This window comes from Oncorhynchus nerka, linkage group LG21 (assembly GCF_034236695.1).
Source record: "Oncorhynchus nerka isolate Pitt River linkage group LG21, Oner_Uvic_2.0, whole genome shotgun sequence".
NCBI classification, from domain to species: Eukaryota; Metazoa; Chordata; class Actinopteri; order Salmoniformes; family Salmonidae; genus Oncorhynchus; species Oncorhynchus nerka.
This window is the reverse complement of record NC_088416.1, coordinates 7,167,749-7,180,983: the sequence shown is the minus strand read 5'-3', so window position 1 is coordinate 7,180,983 and position 13,235 is coordinate 7,167,749. Positions and strand designations below refer to the sequence as shown.

The 13,235-nt window shown below is 45.5% G+C and overlaps 1 protein-coding gene across 1 annotated transcript; it reads right to left on the bottom strand.

Moving 5' to 3' along the window:
- Positions 1-350: 350 nt before the first annotated feature.
- LOC115142482 (delta-like protein A) lies at positions 351-6,016 on the bottom strand. Its single transcript, XM_029681986.2, has 11 exons — positions 5,542-6,016; positions 5,126-5,428; positions 4,858-4,918; positions 4,484-4,741; positions 3,653-3,713; positions 3,385-3,515; positions 2,956-3,125; positions 2,580-2,796; positions 1,614-2,430; positions 1,393-1,516; positions 351-1,270 (listed from the first exon to the last, which is right to left on the bottom strand). Exons 1-11 carry the CDS (start codon positions 5,593-5,595, stop codon positions 1,265-1,267), a joined length of 2,202 nt encoding a protein of 733 aa, XP_029537846.2. The 5' UTR covers positions 5,596-6,016; the 3' UTR covers positions 351-1,264.
- Between the last annotated feature and the right edge of the window lie 7,219 nt (positions 6,017-13,235).

Below are 13,235 nucleotides of genomic sequence, written 5' to 3'. Positions count from 1 at the left end.
TAACTGGGTGTTTGTCAGTTTTCTGGACTGAACATTCATCAATAGTGTTAATTGTTTCTTGCTTCATATAAGGATGTTTTAAAGCAGTAGTTTTCATTTATCACATTTTTCTATCGGAGTGGAAATCGGAGTAGTACATCTAGCGTGGGGACATTGTTTTTTCATGAATAGCCCCCGTTGGTCTCCACGGAAACACTTTCAACTCCTGGCAGTGACCAACAGCATCGGCATAGAATAGCCCACCATGGGGTAGCCAGGGGAAGACAACAGATGTTACTGATTAACTTTCCTCACAGAACCCAAAGAACGGCTAGGCATGGGCTCACAAACCACAGTCACACACAAAAAAGTTGTACTTTCAATTATATTTATTCATTAAAAAACAGTAGCAGAGGCAGTAACAATAATAAAATGTTGTACAATCCCTCTTACTTTAAATAACATTTCTTTAAAAACAAATTCCTTGACCTGAAGTGCCTTTGCAAATATCAGCATTAAAAAATGTACTTAAATAATCATAACAAACATAGCAAATATACAATATAATTAAAAAAGAAAAATAATACAAAATTATTAAATTAAATCATACGTATTTTTTTAATCATACAATTTATTTTTATTTTTTTATTTTTTACAAATGGACAAAATCCATATCGAAGCAAAAAAAGATTTTAAGACAAAGTTTTCATCTCCAAAAACAATCAATACAATGTTATAAATGGTTCGGAGGGCTTTGAAACAACACACTTCAGTTTTACACAGTGATATAGTATACGTAGTACAGTCCTCACAGGTCTAGAGATTGGATCAGAATCCATGTTAACAGCCTTGTGAAGGACAGGCCAGTATGGCCAAACATCCACCGTTTGATGCAGTTCATGCGCTCAGCAACGGCTTGTGGGGCTAAAGAAAAGGGCTGGGTGCAAATGTTGCAAAAACTTCAAACCTACATTTCTGTTACAACCGAAACCGAAGACATCGTACATCACCTCTATCGTGACGGTTTGTCCATTTTTCAATTTAGTTATAAAAATCTTCGCTTGAGGTCGCTTTGAAAGGTAAAAAAAGATTTGCCCCACCGATTCCTATCCCACAGGCCTCCACTGCCTGCACTTATTTTCCAGTAGAGAACCAGCTCACTCTGAATATCAGTTAAACGTCTCAGTATCAGCAGCAGTCTCAAGGCGGGACACCTCCCCCTAGGGTTAGAGCAGCATTTAAAGGAGTATTAAAACTCTCCCATAGAGCAAATTGGTGGCTTGCGTTACACCTATGGAGACGAGAGAAACAAAATGGGCATTAGTTGTTGTTTACAAAGCTCTCAGGGAAATGCAGTGACTTTATCAAACAATTATAAATGAGGAAAAGTGAAGAAAAGTATCCCAAACTCACCTCAGTTGCAATTATACATTCATCCTTCTCCTCTGACATGACAAACACGGATTTGTACTTGGTGTCTGCACATGCAGACATTTCTGGAAGTTTCATTTCATTTCTTGAAGTTTCTGATACGTCACTGGTGGAAGATAGACAAAGATCCACATTAGTCATCTGACATTCAAATTTTGTCATGTTATATGATTACATCTATTATCTTATTGAGTGTGCTTTACCTTTTTAAATGTTTGCTGCGTTTATTTCTGCACTCCTCATACTCAAAACCCGAGTCCAGAATTTGGCATTTCTCTTCGTAAGCCGAGGCCTCCAGGCTCAGCATCGACTCTTTGGCCGCCTGCTCGTACTTCACCTCATGCACAAGGTTATAGTCCGCCGGCAGGTGGCGGCTCTTGTAGCTGCTCCGACACGACGGTGATGGTCCATCCACGTCGGCATCGCTTCCGAAATCCATTTTCTTGTTGATGTTCTTGACGCCTGGCTGTGGCCCGAGCCCTACGACGCTTACCGACAGGTCCTTATCAATCCGGTGACAATTATTGGTCAGGTTGTTTATTGTCTCGCCTTCGCCGACGGTGGTGCCGCCCTGGCTACCGCGCTGCATCTTGTTGCGGACGCAGCCCACCAGCACTGCACACCCTGCTAGCACAAGCAGCACCAGAGCTGTCCCAGACCCCACTGCCATCCAGGGGATCTCCGAGCCTCGGATAGCTGCATGGTCTGGGAGCAGGAACTGGCAGTTGCGGCCACCGTAACCAGGCACGCAGGCGCACACGTAGCGGTTATTCCTCTCGTGGCAGGTGGCGCTGTTGTGGCAGGGGTTGTTCTCGCAGCGGCTTATGGGAGAACTGCAGTTGCGGCCTGTGTAGCCCGGGGGACAGATGCAGGTGTAGCCGTCAAGACCCTCCTGGCATGTACCACCATTTTGGCAGGGATAGATGGAGCACTCATTGCCGGTGTGGTCGCAGTTCATGCCTGTGAAGCCATCAGGACACTGGCACAGGTAGGAATTGACGAGATCCACACAGCGGGCACCTAGTGTGAGAGGCAGAGCGATTGGGAATTAATGGGTGGTCAATAGTGTGGGGGCAGGCTGTAGTCTGAAAGGTAACAGCTTAAATTTAAAAAGTCGATAAATTGAGATCTGAAACAACATCTGTGTAAGTTGTTCAATTAGCCCTTACCATTGGAGCATGGGCTGGAGGTGCAGTGGTCAATCTTCTTCTCGCAGTTGAAGCCAGCGTAGCCAGTGGGGCACTGGCAGAAGTATCCGCCATCAGGGTTGTCGGCACAGCGGCCTCCGTTGAAGCAGGGACCATCGGCGCAAGTCATGGCGCTCAGCTCGCAGGTGTTGCCGTAGAAACCAGGAGGGCAAGCACAGGCATGCGTGTTCTCCATATCCTTTGAGAAAAAGATTGAAACATAAGGTTAACAAATACATTCCACCAAAATGCATTAGATCACAACAACAGGGCTATTCATGATTGCCAACATCTTCCTGATCCTAGTTGTAATTGAGTGTACATTCGAAACACAATGATGTAATTGTACAGTACTTACAGTGCAGCTTCCTCCATTTCGACAGGGGTTCAGGGTGCATTCGTTGACCTCAATCTCACAAGCATCCCCAGTGAAGCCCGGTCTGCAGGAACAGGTGTAGCTCCCCTGGCCAGTGTTGCTACAAGTGGCTCCATTCATACAGGGCTTGTGGTGAGTGCAGTAGTTCAGATCTGGAGGAGGACAAGCAGCACATGTGGATTAGTCCATTAGTCCCAATGGAACATATGGCAGAACAACAACAGTAGCAGCCCAGCTAATGTCTTTCTGCCACTCTCACACTTTTTTCTTACACTTTTTTCACAATTTCTCTCACAACACTATCTCTTTGTCTCTGTTTGTGTCATCTCTCTAAATCCCCAACCAACTCTCTCTCCCCCCCCCCTCTCTTTCCCCTCCCTCTCTCTCTCTCTCTCTCTCAGTGGGACTCACCTTGGTTACAGAAGAGGCCTCCCCACCCCTCCTGACAGTTGCACTGCCACGGCTGCTGGCAGGTCCCATGGAGGCAGCCTGGGTAACGGATGCACTCATCACAGTACCGCCCTTTGAAACCCACTCTGCACCTGTCACACAATAATTACAACACATTGGTTAGAAACCCACTCAAGTTTCTCTTTATGTCACAGATTTGTTCTGAAAATATTAATTTGAGGAAGTGTTTTAATAGGTGGAAATCCTAGTTGTCTTTTCTCTAACTTACTTGCACTCCCCAGGCTTCTCACAGAAGCCGTGTTCGTCGTCACATCCTGGAAGGCAGAGAGCTACAAAGGATATAAACACATATGCTCTTTGTTTAGTTTGGCTTTGAGCAAAAAAAAATGTATTGCTTAAATCTGAACAAATTCATTAAAAACGGGGGCAACTAAACCCATTAGCTGTTTTATAAAATTTTTAAAAACACTCTCCTTATCATGGTGAAAGAATATTCCGCTTAACATAGTGCATAGAGACAATGGGAGGGTGCGCACAGCAAAGTCTCTCTCTCGCTCTCTCTCTTTCAGTACAGGCCCCTTTTTTCATCGCTGTGGGTCAAAACTCTTTTATTCATTCTGTGCACACAACTCCCCTTAATGTCTCGGATTGGGGCAGATAAGAGTGGACAGCTGGTGAGTATGTTGCCAGTGCGTGACAGCTGCTCCATTGTCTACTCTCTCCCCGCAGCTGCCCACTTCAAACAATACATCACCCGCCTCAGCCAATCAGCGGCCAACCAACTCCAAGAGTAACGAATCGGACGTAGCATGTAAATTTGTGGCACGCGTGAGATTATTCCGAAAACTTTCCTCCGCTCGATTTGAATAAATAAAGTGGTCGTGTTTGTGGGAGCGTGGTGTTTTCGTTCAAGTTGCCTCAATTTTTAGATGTTTATAGCCACGCCACCTAACATAAAAAGTAACGTATATTCATCTACCATAATAATGTTATTTGACATGACCCAAAAAGTGTCTATACGTAAAACATGAATAACAATGTTATATCATCTTTGGTCAAATATTTCCCCAAAAACACCTGAACACCAAGTTTCACTTACGTTCTGTGCAGTAATGGCCTTTCCACCCAGCGTCACAGACAATCTCTCCGCGCTCTCCACAGGTGAAGTGGCCGAAGGCATCGTCTCGTGGGCGGCAGAAGACCGAGCAGCCATCGCCATAGTAGTGCTCATCACAAACAAAGCGGTAGGAGTACTTCAACTCGGTTCTTCCTCCAGTATGCAAGTCCTGAGACCAGTCATCTCCCACCGTCAGATGTCTCTGAGTGGTCATTGTGCTGATAACACGGTCTGGGTTTTCTGCAGATGGAAATAAGAACGGAACTTTAGCTAAATGTGTGTAAATGTAAGTTATCCTTGATTAGATCACACCACGTAAAGCCAAACAAGTGTACGGCAGTGTATTTTGATCCTACCTATCGAAAGATCGTCTTTGGAGTCGGTGTGCAGAGCTTCAATGATCAGCGAGAACGTCCCCTGAGGACATAAACAAATAGCATCATAAGACAGGTGGCCAACGGAGATGGGGAAAGAGATGTGTAACATGTTTATATATACGTGTAGTCATTAATAGACCACTCTATATAAATTAACCAATTTGTACGCACGGATTTTTAAAGACCTCTTGACTAGAGGTTTATATGAATTACTTGTTCATTAATTAACCCAAGGCAGAGTACTCACCGGCCATGTGAAACCGAAGTTAATTCTGATGGGATTGGTGAATGAACTGTCAGACATGGCTTCCGGAATTTGGAAAGAGTTTGATCCAAGAACAGGCGTTATAGCGCCGCCGTAGTTACAAGGTGGCTCTGGTGATGCGTTTGGCTGATAATGTTTCAGACAGATTCTGAAAAACGTTTTACATTCACACTGTTGCTGATAAACTGACGTCAAGCCTCCCTTGCAGCAGTTCATGTTGCCCTGAACCCCTTTCTTGTTCAAAAACTCCTGCAACTTCAGTTCGAAAACTCCTGAGCAAAAACCCTGTTGAAATAATTGTATTTATTACACAATCATTAACATAGGCTATGTGATGTAAAATCTTGAAATTGTTATCAATTGAATAGTACGGTAATTGTGTTATGTAGTTGTCTTACCTTGCATATCAAGACGAACATAACCGCAACTGTCAGAAGAATAGCGCGCCCCATATTAAATAAATACAAATAAATAAATAGGAAAAAGTCTTGGAGCGACTCAGCTCAATTTAAGCTCAATATGCCTCCTTTCAAATCATGTTCTGTGAATTAATCATTGAGCACGTTTCTTCTCTTACGAGGTCTTCTCTTCAGTTTCTGGTGTCAGCCACGCCGATTTCATTCATGTCCAAGAAACAAAAAGATAATCCAAAATAGATATTGGAACTGCCCTGAACTGTCCTCAAAATTCCGTTACAATGCGATAATCCCACTCAAAAAATAATAATATTCTAATTATAATTGACACAGTTCGTTCCCTGTTGAAACGAAGAGGGCAACAAATGTAGGAAATTGCTTTTGTGTGACGTGGTCTATCCCAAGGAAAGATTTGTCACTGATCCAACATACTTCCCCGCCACCTTCTTCCTTCTTTCCTCAACATGAATTGTGCGTCTGTCTTGAGTGAAGGCCGCCTGCCGCCAGTTTTATATGGGCCGGCGCATGCTAGGGTAATAAGATGCAAACGAGCCCCCCCCCCCCCCCCCAATCTGGCTCAGGGGATCACAATGGATACCTCTCCAAGCCCTATCGTCTCAAATCACAAGCTAGTATTGGGTCAGAAAATGGAAAATGGAGGAATGTCAAAGTATTCCAGCAAACTGCACGAGACTGTCTCATCAACCTGTCCTAGAATGACTCACTTTCCACAACATTAGAGATTGAAAAATGTAGCACATAATAACAAAACAGGATGGCCAAATGATTTAATCCAGATTTCAGTTATAACTATATATCAGTATTTCACAGTAATGTATTGTACAAGTCTGCCTACACTTGGTATTTAAGCTTATTTATGAATATAGATGGGGTAGTTAAATTGTATATTTTTATGTTAGGAAAGAAAACAACATTTATGTTAACATTTTCAGGGAGAGGTCTGAAAAAGCCTAAATATGTGGCGTGCCATGCGTAGTGTATTTGTCAAACCCTGACTCAGTTGATTGTGCAGCATAACTCCACCCTCTACAAACATTTTGGCATTTCTAGTTGTGGGAAAATCGAATGCTTTGAATTAAGGATGGAGTAATGAAAACATTCTCTGGCAAGGGTGTGTGGTGAGGTAAACTAGAAAAAAAACATTTGTATGGGCACAGAGTTTTTCATTCACTTTTCCTTTTTTCATCCTGTGGAGAGAAGAAAAGGTGTGTGTGTGTGTGTGTGTGTGTGTGTGTGTGTGTGTGTGTGTGAGAGAGAGAGAGAGAGAGAGAGAGAGAGAGAGAGAGAGAGAGAGAGAAGTAGAGAGACATCCGCGTGGCCGTCCTGAGGGCACTTTGTTATTGTGTGCTGAAGGAATAAGTTTGCTCTCCCTCTCCCTCTCTGTGCGCTCAGCTGTATGGTAATTCCGCAGCACCTGCTCTCCCCTTAATATATAGTGAGCGGAGCTTCCTTGGGCGCGCGCCGCTATCCTCACACAATTACAATGTACCCAACATTTAGAAGAACGAGCCCCTTCCTGAACAAAACTCAAACAGGAGGTCAAATATATATTTGACTTTTCCCTCTTTGCTCGCATATGTAATGAATGCTCTCTTTCTGTGTTTTTTTTATTGAACGAAACTTAGGGCAGACTGTTATTCAAGTAGGCCTACTTTTTTGTAAAGGGAGGCAGAATGGGGGGTTGGGTATAGGGGTCTCTCTTAATTAGGTCGTTCATTATAAGTGCGATTTTCTTTTGGATAATAGGCATGGCCTGAGGTCCATAGTTACCATGCACAGATACATTGCGTCACTGCTAAGATATGCAAGTCGAGGTTCGGGCTTGTTTAAATTCCCTTTTATCGAACAGCCAGAGTTGTTGTTGTACCTGTTTTCTATCCCTATTGACAACACAAACAGCCCATAGACAGAACGAATACATCGGTTTTGTTTGTGATGAGCTGTGCTGCGATTACGCAAATCCTTCACATTTATTTCACAGTAGAAAGGGCGTAGTTTTTTTCATTAAATTCTCCGAATAACTTTTATAGTAAAGTTCGTTCCGTTTTGGTGGCCATGGTCAAATATGGTGGCCATGACCCAGAAACAGCATGATGCATCTAACCATTGGCCAACATTTTTCATTATGGAACACTTTGGGCAAATAAACTGCGCAGTAGTTATACATGAGAAACTGCTTTCTCTATTGCACAAAACCCACCCCTATAGGCACCCATAAGAACTTCCCTCCGCATACATATTTTTATTCGTGTGCTGCCCAACCCACTCAGACTTGAGTTTGGCAAAATGCCACCTTCTCTACTTTCCTACCTTAATTCCTTTCCAAAAAATGATGGCTACGGGGGTGACTGTTTAACTAAAGTGCTACTGTAGGGGGCTGTTGTAGTTTAACTCCTGCCCACCAGTAGCTGCTGCTAACAAAAAGGGTGACTCGAGGTCTGACTATTCATCCATTCTCTGCGCTTCCATTTTCATTGATTCTGAATGCACGGGTAGCCCTTGGGGATTCTCCGTGAAGGGAGACACGCCTTCAGACGCGGCCAGACCCTTACAAGCCATCTGCCACTACCCAAACGTCGTTTTTTTCCTCCTCCCCCTCCCTCCTCCCTCCTCCCTAGCTTCCCTCAAGCGCACGGGTCTATACGCCAGTGTCCACTGGCTGGCTCTGTCTACATTGAACTGGAAGCATGTTAAAGAACCTGTAACGGTATGGCTATGCTGGGCCATATGGCGAGGGGAAGCCAGAAGTTTTCGTCCCCGAAGAGTAGACACCACATGGTAGCTCGTGGGAACGTAAACACTACGCGCATCACACGATATCGATCATATGAAGTGGTGTGGAGAAGATGATTAGCTGGAATGGGGGGTTTGGTGACTGTTACCAAGTGATCAATCGACTTATTATTGATTATTTCTGAGCATTCAGACTGTTGACACGATTCACTACTTATCGGTTCGACCAAAATCGGCATTTTATTTTCCAAACCCTCATCCAGGCTATAGCTTCTGCCTCCTGAAAATAAAACTTTGCATGGTCATTTTTCAGCACAAAGATTGGCGACTGAAGGTCAACTTTATATTTGTCTTATCAGGGCTGAGATAGGCCTAATAACAGCAACTCATCTTCCCTGGTCGCGGTTCTCTCAATTTCCATCCTTTCTGACCCGCCTGTTTACCTGCAGGAGCAGCGCGGCCTTTGTGTCCAGATCAGATTACTATGGCCAGCTGCTTGAAGGGGGGCACAGGCCAAGCCATGGGTGCCCCCTAGTCGTGCTGCTGTCACATTTGCATATGTTGTGGCTGAGGACGTGCTGGGCTTAAATTTGGGGAAGAGTACCGCAGTAATTACGCGTTGGCCCCTGAAGGCGCTCCCGCGCGTGTGTGTGGCGCGAGTGGGATGTGTGAGAGTGTGTGGGACAGAGAGAGAAAGAGGGAGAGGGAGAGGGACAGAGGAGAGAGAGGGGGAGGAGAAGGCGTCGACGTTTTTCAAGGAGCAGTGGCCTGTCGCGTGCCAATGTTTATCAAAACACATCTGCCACGTTCCCCCGGGTAACGCCCATGTGTTGGCGCATCACAACATATGCTGCCCCTATGCATAAATCGATAATTCAACATCTGATCATTTGTATGACACATATCCACACACAACAAATACTCATGGTGATATGTGATAGAATCAGTGCATAATCAATACAGATATAGTGAAGTGAAGTACATGAAGTAGAAAGTCGTTTTTGATCCCTCCAACTCTTTAGTGTTGATAACTCCAACCACATGACATGGAAATATGGGCTGATCAATCATTGTATCGTTCTAGTTTAGTTCTAATAGGAATTACCCCAGGCATGATCTTTATTGCTTATGAAAAACTATGTGGGAAGTATGGCCATAGTTTCGTTTAAACCGATCATTTATTTGTAGTGCCTCCAAGATTTTTTAACTCTTTCTCAATTCTGAACCAGTGCAATCTGAATGAAATTGTCTGCCACAGTCTATGAATAGAGAGACCTTGTGAATGGGAAAGTGACACCTCTCTCTCTATTTCTCCCGTCGCTCTCTATCTCTCTCCACGACATCTGCCCAGCCATGAACAGATGTAGGCACCTGCGTTGTCAGCCCACATATGCACACATGTCCCTTTCAACCTCTCGGGGACCCGGACCAATCACAATGGGATAGACCAAGGGTGTGGTAACCAAATACCCCCGATCCCCCCAGGACACACGCTCTGTTAGAGGCATTGTCACAAGCAATATCATGTGGCCAGGCCAAACAATCTGTTCTAAGACTGTTCATTTGAGAGATGGGGGGTTTGTAGCATGTATCATGTATTAAATGGGCTATAGAGAGTTTCTTGTTGTTGTTGGAAGTTGAAGTAGTAACACCAAGGCGTTTGATTTTCCCATGTTTTAGAGACATGAATAGAAAAGCATACAGAGAGAAGCAATGGAGCTGTATTCAGCCTAGTTCATCATGCTGATCTCCTAAGTGGCCGTTTGGGTAATTCTGGAGTGGCCAAGCCAGGGGCAGCAGCAGGCAGGTGTTAGTTGTGGTTCAGTAGAGGAGGCTGATGGGAACAACAAGGAACAGGGCAGGAGCAGGTTAAAGACAGAGGAGGGTTTTGTTCTATGAGGATGAGCGGCAAAAGTAGCCTGAAATCCCACTGGCAGCCCTAGATAATAGGGATAATAGCCCTGTCCCTATCCCTCAGCTGCTGCTGGACAGAGGATCCACACACACCTGTTGTCTTGTCGTCCCCATTGTGTGTGGCTAGCTAGCTAGCGGGAGCGCTACACCTCAGGAATGCTCCAGCCCCATCCCTGCTGCACCACGACCATTAGCCTCTGTCCCAAGAGGGAGGAGTGGAGCTTGGGTGGAAGGTGGAGGGAGGTGAGGGTAAGCTAGGCTACGTGGTGTGGAAACCAGCAGGGGGGCTATAGAAGGGTGTGTGGTGAAGGAGGGGGGCCGGTTTAGAAGCAGTGTCCTCTTCATAAGGGGTTCCCTCCAGGGTCTGTCCGGAGACCCCTGTCCTAAATCACTGCCCCCAGGGGAAAGGCCCTCCTTTGTGAGGAGATGGGCCTGCAAGCTGGGATGCCAGCTGCCACCTCTGTAGCGTCACAGTCTCCACTATGACAATGCTTCTCTCTCTGGTCACACTGGCCAGGCCAGCAGAGCCCATTAAATAAAGGACTTGGAGGGACACATAGAAGGGCTGCAGGGCCACAACATGTTTTTTGGCTAAACGTTAATGATGACAAACTACCATGTGGGTTGTGGTGTATGACATAATAACCTCAAGTGATATCGATTCTCTCACTGTGGTGAATACAATGGAGTGTCTAAAGACAGATGAGTCATGATTGGGATGTTATTACATCATGAGATAATCAATTAAACAATGCTTTAAAGTGGTTTCTGGAAGCTGTACTGAACTATAGGGCTGTATTGGCTGTTGTCTCGTTGCGCTCATTGGAGTGAAATGGAGTGAAATGATGAAGGAAAACATTTCAGTTTGTTTGTAAAGTAACCATTACAACCCTTGAGAAAAGCACAGAACATTTCCTTTCAGTCAAAACTGTATTTTGGAAGGGAGGTGTGTATCCCAAAAAGCATCCTCTGATTTAGGACTAACAGCTGGTGAAGAAACAATGAAAACAAAAGTACTAAAGCGTATCGCAAACCCTAAATTATGTACCGTGAGTCTTCCTCACTACAAGATTAGATGTTATATAGCTTAAACGTGAACGTAATATAAAGTACAGCAGATCTCCAATCATGCTCGTATAAGCATTTAGGCATCTGTGTATGATATTCCCATCCATAGCTCAGGGAGTTTGTCCCCCCCCCCCCCCCCCATTGTATGGAGTTCTAATGGTGATTCTAATGATGCCTTGTCCATCTTTGATAATAAAAAACCAGCACGCCCCTCATTAAAGACCCAGGGCTGGTTCTCATGGCCCTCTCCCCCGTCCCCGGAGCTGGGGGGGACAGCAGGCGCGGGAGTCGAGACAACACCGTGGCACACGCCTGTTGACCGAGCCACAAAGCAAAAGCGTGTGACATCCCCCCCCCACCCCCCCCACCCCTGCACTGGCCCCATTGTCCCCCGAGATCCTGCAGCACAGGCACAGACAACCAACACCCCCCTCCCCCGCAACCACTATACCCTCTATCCTACACTCATGCCCCCTCTTCCTTTGGAATCAATTTTACCAATCAGCTGATCCCTAGCTCTCACACCACCAGGAATATTAAGACACACCCTCCATCCTCCTCCTCTCCCCCCCCACCCACCCACCCATTCTAGTAGCCCACCCTACCCGACCGACCCTGGGAACATCAGCTGCTAAGGTGGAAATCCATCATTGTGTGTAAGAAGGTTCCCCCTCTGCACGTTGCACAGTCATTACCATTCACCATACAGGGGAGGAGGAGGGGTGGGGCTCTAATTCACTGATTCACATGCAGACAGTATTTCTTGGGAGGGTGGGGCCGGGGCTGGGATAGCTGGCTGAGGATGGAGATGGGGCAGGTTGGGTGATGGAGATGGAGATGGGGCAGGTTGGGTGATGGGGATGGAGATGGTGCTGGGGGGGGTTACGGCTGCCGGGGTCAGGCCTGTCCTGGGAAAGTTGGATTTTTCATTTAAGTCACACATGTTGTGGCCTTCTGGTGGCTGCGTGAACGCCTCACGCTGACAGATGGCCGCGGCCCATAACTATAGAGTCCGAGCGCCCGGTCCCCGAGGGATACAGAGAGAGAAGGAGCGAAAAGGAGAGAGGGAGAGAATGCGTCGCTCAACTGATCCCATCAAAAAGAGAGAGAGTAGAGCACGAGGGAGGGATAAAGATAGGAAAGGACGGCAGGAAGGAGGGAGGGGGTTGGGGGGGGAAGAGCCCCAGAGCCCCTTAATCCCAATCCCTAAAATTGAGTAAATATATTTGCCAGCTTTGCAAACTTTAAAAGGACGCCTGGTGCTCCTGAAGGTTCTGATTAGGTGTCTAGTCTATCAGCTTGTGGGTCTTTGGGAAGATTGTTTGTCCATGGGTAGAATAGTGGCTTTGACGATGGTGTTCACAGAGGATAGGTTTATAGTACCATCTAGTAGAAGTGGGGTGCTGGCTGGTCATCAGTCCTTGTTGTGTGACACTACCTTTTGTCTTTTCGCCACGACTCTTCGTTAATCCTATCAATGAAACAAAGTCATCGCCTGGTTAAAGATCCCACGACTCTGATTGGCGTATTTTAGGAATCTTCTTTGAATAAAGAGTTCAAATATCACTGGCACGGGTAGACAATGAAGCCCTGAGATGCCCGTCACCATATACATGTATATTGTGGAAATGAATAACAAGGGCTTCCTCTACAACTGTAATATAATAGTATGATAATGGATTTTCTACCTACTATAGTTCTTACTTTACAGGATTTTGTAAATCAGTATATCATTCCCTGTACTCCCACTTGATCTCACTCCTCACTGCTGCTCTGTGCACACTCTCACTCCCACTCACTTCTGCTGTGGCTCTACATGCAATGTTCTGTTCATTAAGAAATGTGTTCAACTTTGAATAGCATATAAATAGTCTAGTGATAGAAATCAACATTTTCTATCAACTGTACAGCTAATACTCCAGTCATGATTCAACAGCCCT